At 43.2% G+C, this 13363-nt stretch overlaps 1 protein-coding gene across 1 annotated transcript in view; it reads right to left on the reverse strand.

Moving 5' to 3' along the window:
- Positions 1-13363, reverse strand: part of LOC135111514 (organic cation transporter protein-like) — an 87384-nt gene that overhangs the window by 14419 nt on the left and 59602 nt on the right. Inside the window, exon 10 of the mRNA XM_064024881.1 lies at positions 11980-12125. Coding sequence (XP_063880951.1) covers positions 11980-12125 — 146 coding nt within the window. The remainder of the gene's footprint in view (positions 1-11979; positions 12126-13363) is intronic.

The following is a 13363-nucleotide window of genomic DNA, read 5'->3' on the forward strand; positions in this document are numbered from 1 at the left end:
TCTGTTTTAATTCTATTGTTCATACAGCACTGTAATGTGTCCCTAACGTATAACGCGACACCTCCTCCTCTCCTGTTTTCTCTATCTTTATAGAACATTGTATACCCATCTATCTTAACCTCTGGATTAAATACTTTTCCTGACATATCTAACCAAGTTTCAGTTAAAGCAATGATATCAAATTTCTCTACACTCGCTATTCCTCTAAGCAAGTCTATTTTATTCAGAATACTTCTACAATTTGTGTAGTAAACACTTAAGCTATTTCTCACCATCCCTAAGCTAGCTTCCTTTCTAGATTTAACTAATTTGCCCCTTGCCTTCTCCTCACTACCCCTTCTTCCCTCCCGACTAACGAAAAAAGTGCTGGAGTGCAGTAACCTCCCGCTCGAGTGTTTCGGCCAAAACACGAACACCCTGGCGTGACAAATGCACTCCATCCCTGGCGTACAAGGTGTCCCTGCCATAGAAAAGGTCCCAGTTGTCGATGAACGTCCATCCATTACTCCTACAATGATTCGCGAGCCTGCGATTCACTGTAATAGCCCTGGACAGCCACTCAGCACCAACTCCCCTCCTCGGCAAGACACCACATACCACGGGGATCCCTCCCTTGTCCCTAATCCTGTCCAAAGCCTGTCGAAACCTCCTGATAAGCTCCTCACTCCTGACCTTACCAAGGTCATTCCCTCCCGCACTGAGAAAAACAATGGGCTTGGTCCCATCTTTTTCCAAGCACGTGTCTAGCCTATCAGCTACCTTCCCTATCCCGGCCAAAGGCAAACACACCCTCGACCTACGCTTCCTATCCCTAGCACAGAACGCACTATCTAAGTGCCTAACCTGACTATCACCAAACACAAGCACTCTACCTTGGGGCAGGGTAACTGCATCTGCCCCCTCCTCCTTGCCTCCTCCAGCCCTGTCCACCTCCTTCTCCTTCCCCTCCTCCAGCACATTGAAGGGATTCTTCGTCTCCACGGAAGGTGCCCTGAGCACCTTCACCCTCTTGGCTCCCCTGCACAGAACCGACCACTGCTCCTCCGTCGCCTTACTAGGTAAGGTGACGGTGGGGCACGACCCTCCCACAGGTGCTGAGATCCTCTCATAGAACTCAGCCTGCAGGTCTGAGATCCTCTCACGAAACTCAGCCTGCACCTCCGAGATCCTTCGATGGAACTCAGCCTCCACCTCTGAGACCTTCGCAACGAAGGCCTCGAGAACAGGAGAACTAACACAACCTGTCGACTCAGCAACACAAGGCGCCATGTCTACACTAGCCAGCTATATTAGCGTCAGGTCACTGCTCACTAAACACGTCCGTTCACTAGGAACCCTGACCTGAGACTGAGGAACCCTGACCTGAGACTGGAACCCTGACCTGAGTTGTTGTATGGGCTTGGGCGGTAAACGTCACAGGATCCCTGATACCAACAGCCTGCTCGCGGAGGTGTGCTGTGTAGTGGCAGGTGAATTTATGTGTTTTATGCCAAGCATCCCCTGTGACAGATGTTGGGGCAACCCTTCTCGATACGGTGTTGTGTCCGGCTTGGATTTCGCTTACGTCCACATACTGCACACCAGCGCGCAGACCGGATTCCGGAGATACCAGTGGATCTCTCAATCAATTTAAGCTGATTTGTGAATTCCGTCAGCGAAACGTCCTTTACTTGCGGAGAGGTTAAATTCGGCAACAACGCAGGGTGTTGAAGCAAGGTGCGTCTCTTGGAAATTCTGAAGCCCACGTTAATAGGGAGTGATCACTTAATATTTTATGGTTCTTCACTCACCTTAACACTGCATTCATAAAAAAAATCACTGCACTGTTAATACTGCACTGTTCTCACTGCACTGTTACACTCCACTGTTTGCAACATAAGTTGTCTGATTTGTTGCCTCCACGTCAGGGACGGGAGAAAAGCAATGGGCGAAATGAACACTTAGCAACCTTGGTGGGTCTTGGAAATAGGTGTTTCCTTCAGTCACTTATTTCTTCTTTTGCTGAGGAGCAATTGTACTTATTACTTATATTCCTTGCGAAGAGTGGCGAAGAGTTACAAGCACACTTTTTTTTTCGTAGCAGAAGCAGCTGTAGGTCGTCCGAAGTCCCAAACTTGTCTTTTTGGCGGAGCGACCTTGTGTATGTCTGACCAAGCTGACCCTCTCTCTCTCTCTCTCTCTCTCTCTCTCTCTCTCTCTCTCTCTCTCTCTCTCTCTCTCTCTCTCTCTTTTCTTCTTTTTTCCTTCTTTTTCGTCTACTACTATTGCTATTACTACTAATACTGCAGTAGCAGTAGGCACCTGCCGAAACGAGAATTACTCCCAGTGAAGTCTAAAGCACTGGATGAAAGGGTGCTGTGAGCCTATCATTAACTTAAATCCAGCTGTGACCTCACTGTCACAGTTGTGCTGTGTCTCACAACACAAGGGAGCAGTCACAATCTAAAGACAGCTCTCTTCCTTCACACAAAACTACAAGCACCTAATAACACACACATCCTTCACTCAAAATTCAAAATTATAATGGCGACTCCTACACTAGCCTCGGAATCCCTATCTGGGGAAGGGATTAATGTTCCCAGGTCAGACTGCTCTTCTGGTATGGACTCTAAGTGTCTTGACATCCCCCCCCCTGAACTCCTTCTTCATTAACTTCTGCAACATTCGCGGTCTTAGATCAAATTTTCAATCTGTAGAACACCATCTCTCCTCTAATAAACCTCATCTTTTTTTCCTCACTGAAACAGGTGTCTAAAGGAGATGACAGTAGCCAATTTCTGTTCCCTCCTACTTTCTCTATCCTCATTTTCAATCCAAAGCTGGATGTTGCGTTTATGTGCGCAACGACTTAACTTGCTCTCGTGCCCACGCTCTTGAATCTTCTAAGTTTTCTACCATCTGGCTATGACTACAGAGTCACTATCAAACTAAATTAATCTGTGCTGTATACCTCTCACCTAACTCCTTTGACTATAAGAAATTCTTTGACTACTTAACTTCCAAAGTGGAGCACATCTGAATCTCTTCTCTTTTGCGGAAATCTCCATTCTTGAAGACTTCAATGTTCACCACCAGCTTTGGCTTTCCTTTCCCTTCACTGACCATCATGGATAACTTGCTATCCTCCACGAGCTAGAGCAATTGGTGCAACACCCTACTCGTATTCCTGAGTCTTAGAGATGCGCCCAACGTTCTTCACCTTTTCCTTTTCTTTTTTTTTTGTAATTCTTCTGCTTATACCCTATCTTCTCCGTTGGGCTCCTCCGATTACAGTCTCATATCTGTATCTTGTACTATCGCTCCAATCCCTCCTCAGGATTACCCTAAGTGGAGGTACCTCTGGCGTTTTGCCTCTGCCAGTTGGAGAAACGTGAGTAGGTATTTTGCTAATTTTCCTTGGAATGACTACTGCTTCTGTGTCAGAGACCCTTATCTGTGTGCCGAGCGCATAATAGAAGTCATAGTGTCTGGCATGTAGGTGTACATTCCTCTCATTTTCTCGACCTAAACTTCCAAACCTTGGTTAAACACAACATGTTCTCGTGCTGTACATGATAGAGAGGTGGTCCACAAAAGATACTTGAGCCTTCCATGACCAGAATCTGATGTGCTTTATATTTCTGCCCGCAACCATCCCAAGTCTGTTCTCCAACTAGCCAAAAACTCCTTCATTAACAGAAAGTGTCAAAATCTTTCAAGATCTAACTCTCCTCGTAACTTCTGACACCTAGCCCAAAATATCTCTAACTTTGCTGCTTCTTCTTTTCCTCCTCTATTTCAACCAGATGGCACCACTGCTATCACATCTATCTCTAAAGCTGAACTCTTCGCTCAAACATTTGCTAAAATCTCTACCTTGGATCATTCAGGACTTGGATCATTCAGGTGCTCCCTCACCTCCACCCTCTGACTACTTCATGCTACCTATTAAAATTCTTCGCAATGATGTTTTCCATGCCTTTGCTGGCCTAAACCCTCGGAAAGCTTATGGACATGATGAGGTCCCTCCTATTGTTCTCCGAAACTGCGCCTCTGTGCTTGCACCATGCCTAGTCAAACTATTTCAACTCTGTCTGTTAACATCTACCTTTCCTACATTTAGCCTGTTCCTAAAAAGGGTGACCGTTCTAATCCCTAAAACTACCGTTCTATTGCTTTAATTTCCTGCCTATCTAAATTCTTGAATCTATTCTCAACAGGTAGATTCTTAAACAACTATCACTTCACAGCCTTCTATCTGATCGCCAGTATGGCTTCCTTTCAAGGCTGCTCTTCTGATAATCTTCTGGTCTTTCCTTACCGAGTCTTGGTCATCCTCTTTTAGAAATTTTGGTGAAACCTTTGCTGTTGCCTTAGACATATCAAAAGCTTTTGATAGAGTCTGGCACAAAGCTTCGATTTCCAAAGTACACTCCTATGGCTTCTATTCTTCTCTCTGTAACTTCACCTCAGATTTCCCTTCTGACCTTTCTATTGCTGCTGTGGTAGACAGTCATTGTTCTTCTAAATAAATTAACAGTGGTGTTCCTGAGGGTTCTGTCCTGTCATCCACTCTCTTCCTATTATTCATCAATGATCTTCTAAACAAAACTTCTAATCATATCTACTTCTACGCTGATGATACCACACTGCAGTTTTCCACTTTTGTAGACGTCCAAGCCTTCAGGAAGTAAACAGTTCTTGCAGGAAAGCCACAGAAAGCCTGACTTCTGATCTCTCTAAAATTTCTGATTGGGGAAGACCTAACTTAGTATTGTCCAATGCCTCAAAAACTCAATTCCTCCTTCTATCAACTCAATACAACCTTCCAAATAAATATCCTTTCTTCTTCAATAAAACTCAACTGTCCCCCTCCTCTACACTGAACATCTCGGTCTGTCCTTTACTTATAATCTAAACTGGAAACTTTACATCTGATCTCTAGCTAAAACAGCTTCTATGAAATTAGGGGTTCTGAGACGTCTCCAGTTCTTTTTTTGCCCTTCCAGCTGTAACTCTGTATAGGGGTCTTATCTGTAACATATTTGGAGTATGCTTCATATGTTTAGGGGGTTCCACTCATACTGCTCTTTTAGACAGATTGAAATCAAAAGCTTTTCGTCTCATCAACTCCTTTCCTCTAACTGACTGTCTTCAATCTCTTTCTCATTGCTGCAATGTTGCATGTCTTGCTATCTTCTACCGCTCTTCTACCTGCTCTTCTGATCTTGCTTAACTACACGCCTCCCCTCCTCCCGTGGTCGCATTGCATAAGACTTTTTTCCTTCAACCCCATTCTGTCCACCTGTCTAATGCAAGTTAACCCGTATACTGAGTCACTTATCCTTTTCTCTGATAAACTCTGGAACTCCTTGCCTACTTCTGTATCTCCATTTCATTTGACTTGAATTCCTTCAAGAGAGAGAGAGAGGTCTCAAGACACTTATCCTTTAATTTTTTACTACTGCTTTGGACCCTATTCGGGGGACAAGCATCTCAGTAGGCCTTTTTTTTTTATTGGGTTTTTGTTGCCCTTGGCCGGTATCTCTCCTACAAAAAAAAAAAAAAGTCGCCAATGAGGGACTAGACAAAATAATTCCCGGAGTTAAGCTGCTAGCACGGGTCAATGGTGCCGCTCACCAGAGAGGCCACCTTTCGACGTCATTCAGTGTTGGATGGTTGAGTGTCTGGGCTGGGATTTGTTGTAGGGGGAGGTCTTAGCTCAGTCGTGGACAAACTTTCGAATCATGAGAGGCCACTTTTTAAAACGAGTGGCCTCCGTGAAGACAAGGTTCACGGCGGCTGGCGCTCGGTCCCTCCATTGCTCCAGTGGGGGGTCTCCCTTGGTCTTTGGAGCCAGTTTATTTTTATAGTATCCATATGGGTAAATATAAAAGGTCCCCTGGTCCTCGAGGGGCGGTCGACTAGGCCCTCAAGACCTCACCCTTTGGTCGTGATGGCGTGGTGCAGGCAGGAGCTCGTACTCCCCCTTCTACTGTTTCCCAAGATGAACGACGTTGGGTCAGTTGTTGAGTCCTGTCTTGACACTCTCATGATCATTAATGTCTATGGCTCCATGTCATACCGTGCTATTCACTCAGTTCTTAAGCCTTTCGGAACAGTTCTCCGTATCCGTCTCAAATATGAAGGCGATTGTCTCTCTAATCGGTGTTATGTGACATTTACATTAGATGTTGCTGTCAAAGCTGCTCTTGAGGCAATAAATTCTCTGCGTCTTGGAGAAAACAACCTAATTGCTAAAGTCATTCGATCAAACAGTGTAGCTGACAGCGAGAATGATTATTGTCCTAATGTCTTTGATGATGCTGAAGAACGAGCTCCCAAAGTTCGCCACCCACATACACCTTGCTGGTTTATAGGATACGTACATTATAGGGAAGGTCGAAGAAACTTTATTCACGCTGCCAAGTATCTAGAAAGGGAGACTGGAGTACTCCCTACATATAGCATCAAGAAATATTGCAAAGGTGTCTTATTCCGAGCTAAATATTTAACACAGACGATGCTCCTCCCTCAACCATGTCCTTCTGATGGAGCCTTTGAATCAAGGTACACTGAACATTTAATTACTGTAAAGCACGTATTTACAACCAGGACATGTACGACCTCTCAGAAGATGACATCCTTCAGATATGTCCAGATAATGTTCAACGAGTGTTCAATGGTAATATGATAATTTTTTTCTATCCCTGACTATGTTAAGAACCGGTACTTTTTCACCAATAGATGTATTCTAATTCTTTTCTCGATTTTAACTGGAAAGTTTTACAAGATCTATATGGGAGCGATCACTTCCCAATTTTATTGGAGTCAAATGCTTCTGCACCACAGTCACATCCTCCCCGATGGTGGCTAGATAAGGTGGATTGGCACCTATTCAAAGATCTCACCACCACTGCCCGCCCAATGGATGAGACAGGAAACTGTGATGAGACTGCAACATACTTCACTGATGTCTTGCACTCCGGTGTCCATCCCTAAGACCTCTCGCCTTTTCTAGCCTTCGACGGCATCGCAGGGATGTCCACTGTTTGGAAGCTTTTCGACAAGCGCGGGCCTTTAAAGAGGGCTCGGCACGAGTGTTAGAAGACTTATGTCTCTTCCATCACTGTTCGCACACCACTCACTGAGGTCTTCAACAGAGTCCGCAAAATATTTGGGAAGTACTCTGCTTTTTCCCCACCTATTTTATCCCATGACTGAGACACGGTGGCAGACCCAAAGGTAGTTGCTGACCTGTTTGATGAGCACTTTGCAAACGTCTCTAGAAAGGATCCAGCATCACCTATGGCACTTCATCGTCGACATTTGAAAACTGTTGGCGTCAATTTTGCCTCCCTTGGTGGAGAGTCTCATAATGTCCCATTTTCTCGGTCTGAGCTACGCATGGCTTTGTCCCAGTGCCAAGATTAATCGCCGGGTCCCGATGCCATCCCACATTCCTTTTTACGCCACATTTTCGATGAAGCTTTTACCGTTTTACTTGACCTACATAACTTTATTTGGAATACCGTTGATTTTCCATCTCATTGGGGTGTGGCTGTAATTATTCCCATTCCAAAGCCTTGAAAAGATCATCAGCTAACAAGCAATTATCGCCCTATTTCTTTAACTTCATGCATTTGTAGGTTGCTGGAAAAAATGGTGAATATCAGGCGTATGTGGTATTTGGAAAGAGGCAATTACTTGTTTCCTGGTCAGTATGGTTTCCGGAAAATGCGATCTACGACTGATGCTTTATTGTCTTTGGAATCTTCCATTTGTGAGGCATTTGCTAATAAACAACACCATGTCACAGTCTTTTTGGATTTAGAGAAAGCTTACAACACAGCCTGGCGTCATGGGATTTTACTTAGTTTGTTTGAGTTTGGTCTTCGTGGCCGACTCCCTTTCTTTATACAACTGTTTTTATCTCTGTTTATTTTACGGGTACGGGTTGGTGGCGATCTGTCAGGAGTACGCCTTCTTGAAGATGGTGTGCCGCAAGGAAGTATACTTAGTATCACACTTTTCTCCATAGCTATAGTTGGTATACTTCCAACAGTTCTTGATAGCTTATATGTCGATGACTTGTCTATCTCTTTTTCTGCAGCTCGGATGCCATTGATTGAGAGGAAGCTGTAGGTGGCATTTCTCGGCTTCAAAGATTGTGGCCATGCATTTATTCCGCCTTCGTAGTGTTCATCCTGACCCAAACATGCATCTATATGATAGAAGAATCTCTTGTGTGGAAGAAACTCGTTTTTTGGGACTTGGGTACCCTACCTTCGTTATATTAAGGCAGTATGTATGAAGGCGGGTTCACCCCCTAAGAGTCTTGGCTCATACTTTTTGGGGCGCCGACAGGCAGACCCTCCTCCTCTTGCATCGAACTCTTGTTCTTTCTAAATTAGTGTACGGTTGTAAAATCTATTCGTCTGTTACTGAGGCTCAGCTCCGTGTGTTCGATTCGGTGCACCACGCTGGTATTCGACTGGCAACTGGTACGTTCCACTCATCCCCAATCCCTAGCTTAATTGTGGATGATGGTGTCCTACCATTGGACCTACGACGTCAATCTCTCTTAATGAGGTACTGGTATCGAATCCACTGCTCTCCTGACTCTGTCACTTGTACAACAGTTTCTCATGATGCACGTTCGCACTAGTTTTCTGAAGCCTTTTGAATATCGGGTCAAGTCTGCCATGACCGAGGTTGATATACCCTCCATCTCCATTTGCCCACATCGCCTTCTAAGGGTCGGATACTGGCAATTTTCACCGCTATCGATCTGCCCTCCTGTTGTTAATAATAATAATAATAATAATAATAATAATAATAATAATAATGATAATAATAATAATAAACTTGTTACCACAGTACGAGTCTCGTGCCTTACTTTTGGAACACTCTTTGATACACTCTGGCTCTGTCCTTGTCTACACAGATGGTTGAATGTCTGAAGCTGGAGTGGGATATAGTGTTATATTTCCTTTCTTCTGTCGCGGCATTAGCCTTCCGAAAATTGCCTCTGTTTTTATGGCAGAGTTATTAGCCATTATTCCTGCCCTAATATCAATTTTTACCTTATCGGTTTCAAGTTTTACTATTTTTAGAGACCCTTGTAGTGCGTTGTCTGCCGTGGACTATTTTACTTCCTCTCTCCCTATCCTAATTTAATCTGTTTTAAAGTGGATTCACCTGCTTCAGTGTAGAGGATATCACATAACATTTTGTTGGGTATCCGCAGATATGGTAGTTCATGAGAATGAGAAGACCGATCGGCCGGCTAAAGAGGCGGCAACTTGTGTTGTTCCTTCCCATTCCTTTTCATGATTTATACTCCAATATAAGGATGGCAGTTCTTGCCAGCTGGCAGGGTAGGTGGGAAGATGTGGTTGCCGCCACTAAGATGGGTGAGACAACTGTGACATTCCGCCCATGGACGTATGTCCGTGTGCAGGGGCGCCGCTCAGAGACTGCACTGGCCCGTCTCCGAACAGGTCACACACATCTCACTCATGGTTACTTCATGTATCGAGAAAATCAACCATTTTGTGATGACTGCTTAGTTCCCCTTACAGTGCGACACTTTGTAATGGAGTATCCCAGTCTGGTAGAGCTGCAGGATCAATATCTTTTCCGCTGTTACGATGAGGATGGGACCTACCAGATGTCGTTGATACTTGGAGACATGGCTCTCTCCCCGGGACATGAGGTTCTTTTGAGGTTCTTATGAGAAGGCTGGTCTTTTAAACAAATTATAGATTATCTTGTAACTGTTTTTCTATTTATTTTATAATTAATATAATATGGGGAACAACCTTATTTTTGCATTGGGAGAACATGAAGGCAAATGAGGAAGACACGTAACGAACAATGATTGGTCTTGTGGCCTGCGTCAGTGGGGTCAGTGTCTTGGGCACGTAATGAACAATGCCAGATATCTGTGTCAGTGGGGTCAGTGTCTTGGATACAGAACGAACAACGCCAAAAACCACAGTGGTCTTGGTCAGTGAGGTCAGTACTCCCTCACTTTAAATAAAATAAAATAAAATGAAATAACTAAAATCCTCACATTTTTTTAAGGCTTTTCCCATTTCCTTTTTTTATGGTGTGTTTTATAGTGGTCTTTTAACTTTTCTACCATATCTATAATTTTGTTTGAATACCGATATTTTAAGAACTGCAATCTTAGTCGCTTTTAAAGGTTTGTAGTGGCGCCATATGACTGCGATGTTGCGGCGCCATAAATCAATCAAATCATAAATCATAAATCAATCAATCACACATTCCGACTCCATCCCTGTATTTACATATGGCTCAAAGTTTGTTGCTGGAATCAGATACTCGTATGGTGTCATCTTCATTATGCCGGGGCATAGCCTCCCTGGTGTTGCTTCTGTTTTTACAGCAGATATATCTGCCATTATCCTAACTTTAAATAATTCTTATTGTCCTCCTGTTTTGTCTTTTACAATTTTTAGAGACTTGTAGTGCTCACTCTGCTGTGGAAGCATTTAGTCCTTCCTTTCATTCTCTTGTTTTATAATTTCTTGATTGGCTCTATCTTCAGTAACGTATAGGGTACCTTAGGTTTTGTTGGCTCTTGGCAAATGTGGGAGTTTTAAGGAATGAGAAGGCCGATAGAGTGGCTAAGGAGCCAGCAACTCGGATTGCTCCATTTCATGATTTATACTCCGATATTAGAATGGCAGTTCATGGCCCAGGTGGCAGAATAGGTGGGAGGCTTTAGTTCTTCTCACCACTAAGATAAGAAAGATAACATCTGTTACTGTCCGTCCGGGGACATGCGCACAGTATGTTCATGTGCGTGGAGCCTTAGAGACTGCACAGGCTCATCTATGGACTGTTGACACGCACCTCATACATGGTTACCTTATGTTCCGGGAAACACATCCACACTGTGATGTGACGATTGCTTAGTCCCTCACAGTGCGACATTTTCTGAGTGTCTCAGTCTGGTGGACCTGCGTGAGCGATAACTATTCTGTTGTTGCGTTAAAGATGGGGCTTTCTGCATCTCGCTGATACTTAGAGAAAGGGCTCTTCCCTGGACATGAGGTCTAATGTTCGTGGGAAAGGCTGGTCTTTAGAACAAATTATTGCTTACCTTTTAAACATTAATTATTAATTTCACTAATAATTAGTTTACTAATAATATGATATTAGGTAGAGATTTAACCTTGCATATGTGAGGAAAATATATATTGAATAACAAGGGATTCTGTAACCTGGGTCAGTGGAATCACTGTCTTGGGCACATAACGAAGAATGCCTTATATGTGGGTCAGTGGGGTCAGTGTCATGGGTATGAGACTAACGTCACACGTACTGCTCTGGGTCAGTGGGGTCAGTATCCTCTCACATGAAATCAATGCATTTAAATAACGACATTTTTTATTTGTAGCACTTTACTTTTCGCAGGTTATTCCAATTCGCATTTCTAGTAATTTTAATATGTCTTTTACTCTGTCACAATCTTGTTTTTAATATCAATTATTCAATCTACCATGTTAGTTGCTTTAAACCTTTTGCAGTAGCGCCATATGACTGCGATATTGCGGGGCCTTAACTTTAAACAATCACTTAATTATTCAGTTAAACTGTGATCTTCTTTAGGCACCTACAGTCGCAACTTTATTTCCGTACCTTGTTCTATTACTCTAGTGTGCTTCCTCTGGACCCTACGAACCCGAAGTGTTTTGCCACCACACCTCTGGCAGAAAGTGCTTTTCTAATTTCCTTTGCAATAAATATTATTTCTGCTTCTAAGATCTGTGATTTTTATGCAAAGCGCATAACATAAGTGTGTCTGTATGTGTGTGTGTGTGTGTGTGTGTGTGTGTGTGTGTGTGTACTTGAGAGAGAGAGAGAGAGAGAGAGAGAGAGAGAGAGAGAGAGAGAGAGAGAGAGAGAGAGAGAGAGAGAGAGAGAGAGAGAGAGAGAGAGAGAGAGAGTAATCAAATATTCAATTACCTCCTGAGTGGCTCCCTCGACTCCAGTTGCCCCACGGTTTCAGGCATTTTTTGGTTACTAGTCTCCGGCAGCAACAAGGTTCCTGCTCCTGCAACCAAAGCACCCAACCCAAAGACAAAGAAAGGTGCCCAAGGGTAAACGGTGCCCTGTGGAGAGAAATTACTGTACATCAGATGTCAAACAACAGTAAAGTAAGAAAGATACACTGGCGTAGGGTGATAAACCTGACTTAAGTTACTACCCTCAGAACTATACTAGAAACACATGTTCGACGTTACCATTTTGATTTTCGGAAATGACATTTGTAGGTAACTTACGGCGGTCAAGAGGTGTACTTCATAATAGTTGAGTATGCTCACATATAAGAATATAAGATAAAGTAATGAAAGCTACAAGAAGTCATCTGGCCTCTTCGTGGCAGTCCCTGTATCTATGCTGACGGCTGCAAGACGATTGCCGTGATTAAAGATAGCAGTTCATCGTAAACCTGTCATCACACAGTGCACTCCGTTCATTATTCTCCAAAAGTACATGGAAGGTCTCATAAGATTTTTTTTATTTATTTTTAATTTAGAGGGACAAAAGATGGTTTAGAGTCTGTTCCACTTATTTTCGGGAGACTGAAACCAGTCTAAGAACCATTATCGACTAATGAAACGAGGGGCAGTAGATGATGACAACAAATTGTATATGAAAAAAAAAAAAAAAATGGACCACTGAAGTACCAGGCCTTACAGAAGAGGCAAAAGATTTAGCCAAAATATGTGAAGTGTCTTGAGACCTCTGTTTTGAGAAAAAGAAAAAAAAAAAAAAAAAAAAAATCGAATAGGAAGGGGAAAATATTGAAGCAGGTAGATAGTTCCAGCGTTTACCAATGAAAGGGATGAAAGACTGTAAATAATGGTTTACTCTTGCGTTAGGGAGGTGGACATAATAGGGAGGGAAGGCATGAAGTTACCAAGCGCAATTAGCGAGGTTGTGCAGAGCAGTATGAGCAGAGCCGCACATCTCCATATATGTGAGGCACACTCCATACATGGATGGATAAAGCCCTTATGCAAAGGTAGCGGCTTGGGTAAAAAAGAAAAAAAAAAAACGAAACGACTCGGAACACCTAACTCCATAAAAACTGTTTTAGCTAGAGATGAGATAAGAAGATTATTAGTAAATGACAGGCCGATGATGTTCAGTGTAGAAGAGGACGGTGGAGTGTCACTGAGGGTGATAGTTATTTGGAAAAGTGTGTCGAACTCTTAGATGGAGGAACTGAGTTTCTGATGCATCGAACAACACTAAGTTTAAAATTTTAGAAAGATTAGAAGTCAGACGTTCTGTGGCTTCCCTGCAAGGGCTATTTGATGCATAAATGTTTCTTCGTCTGCAA

Source organism: Scylla paramamosain, chromosome 22 (genome assembly GCF_035594125.1).
Source record: "Scylla paramamosain isolate STU-SP2022 chromosome 22, ASM3559412v1, whole genome shotgun sequence".
In the NCBI taxonomy this organism is placed as follows: domain Eukaryota; kingdom Metazoa; phylum Arthropoda; class Malacostraca; order Decapoda; family Portunidae; genus Scylla; species Scylla paramamosain.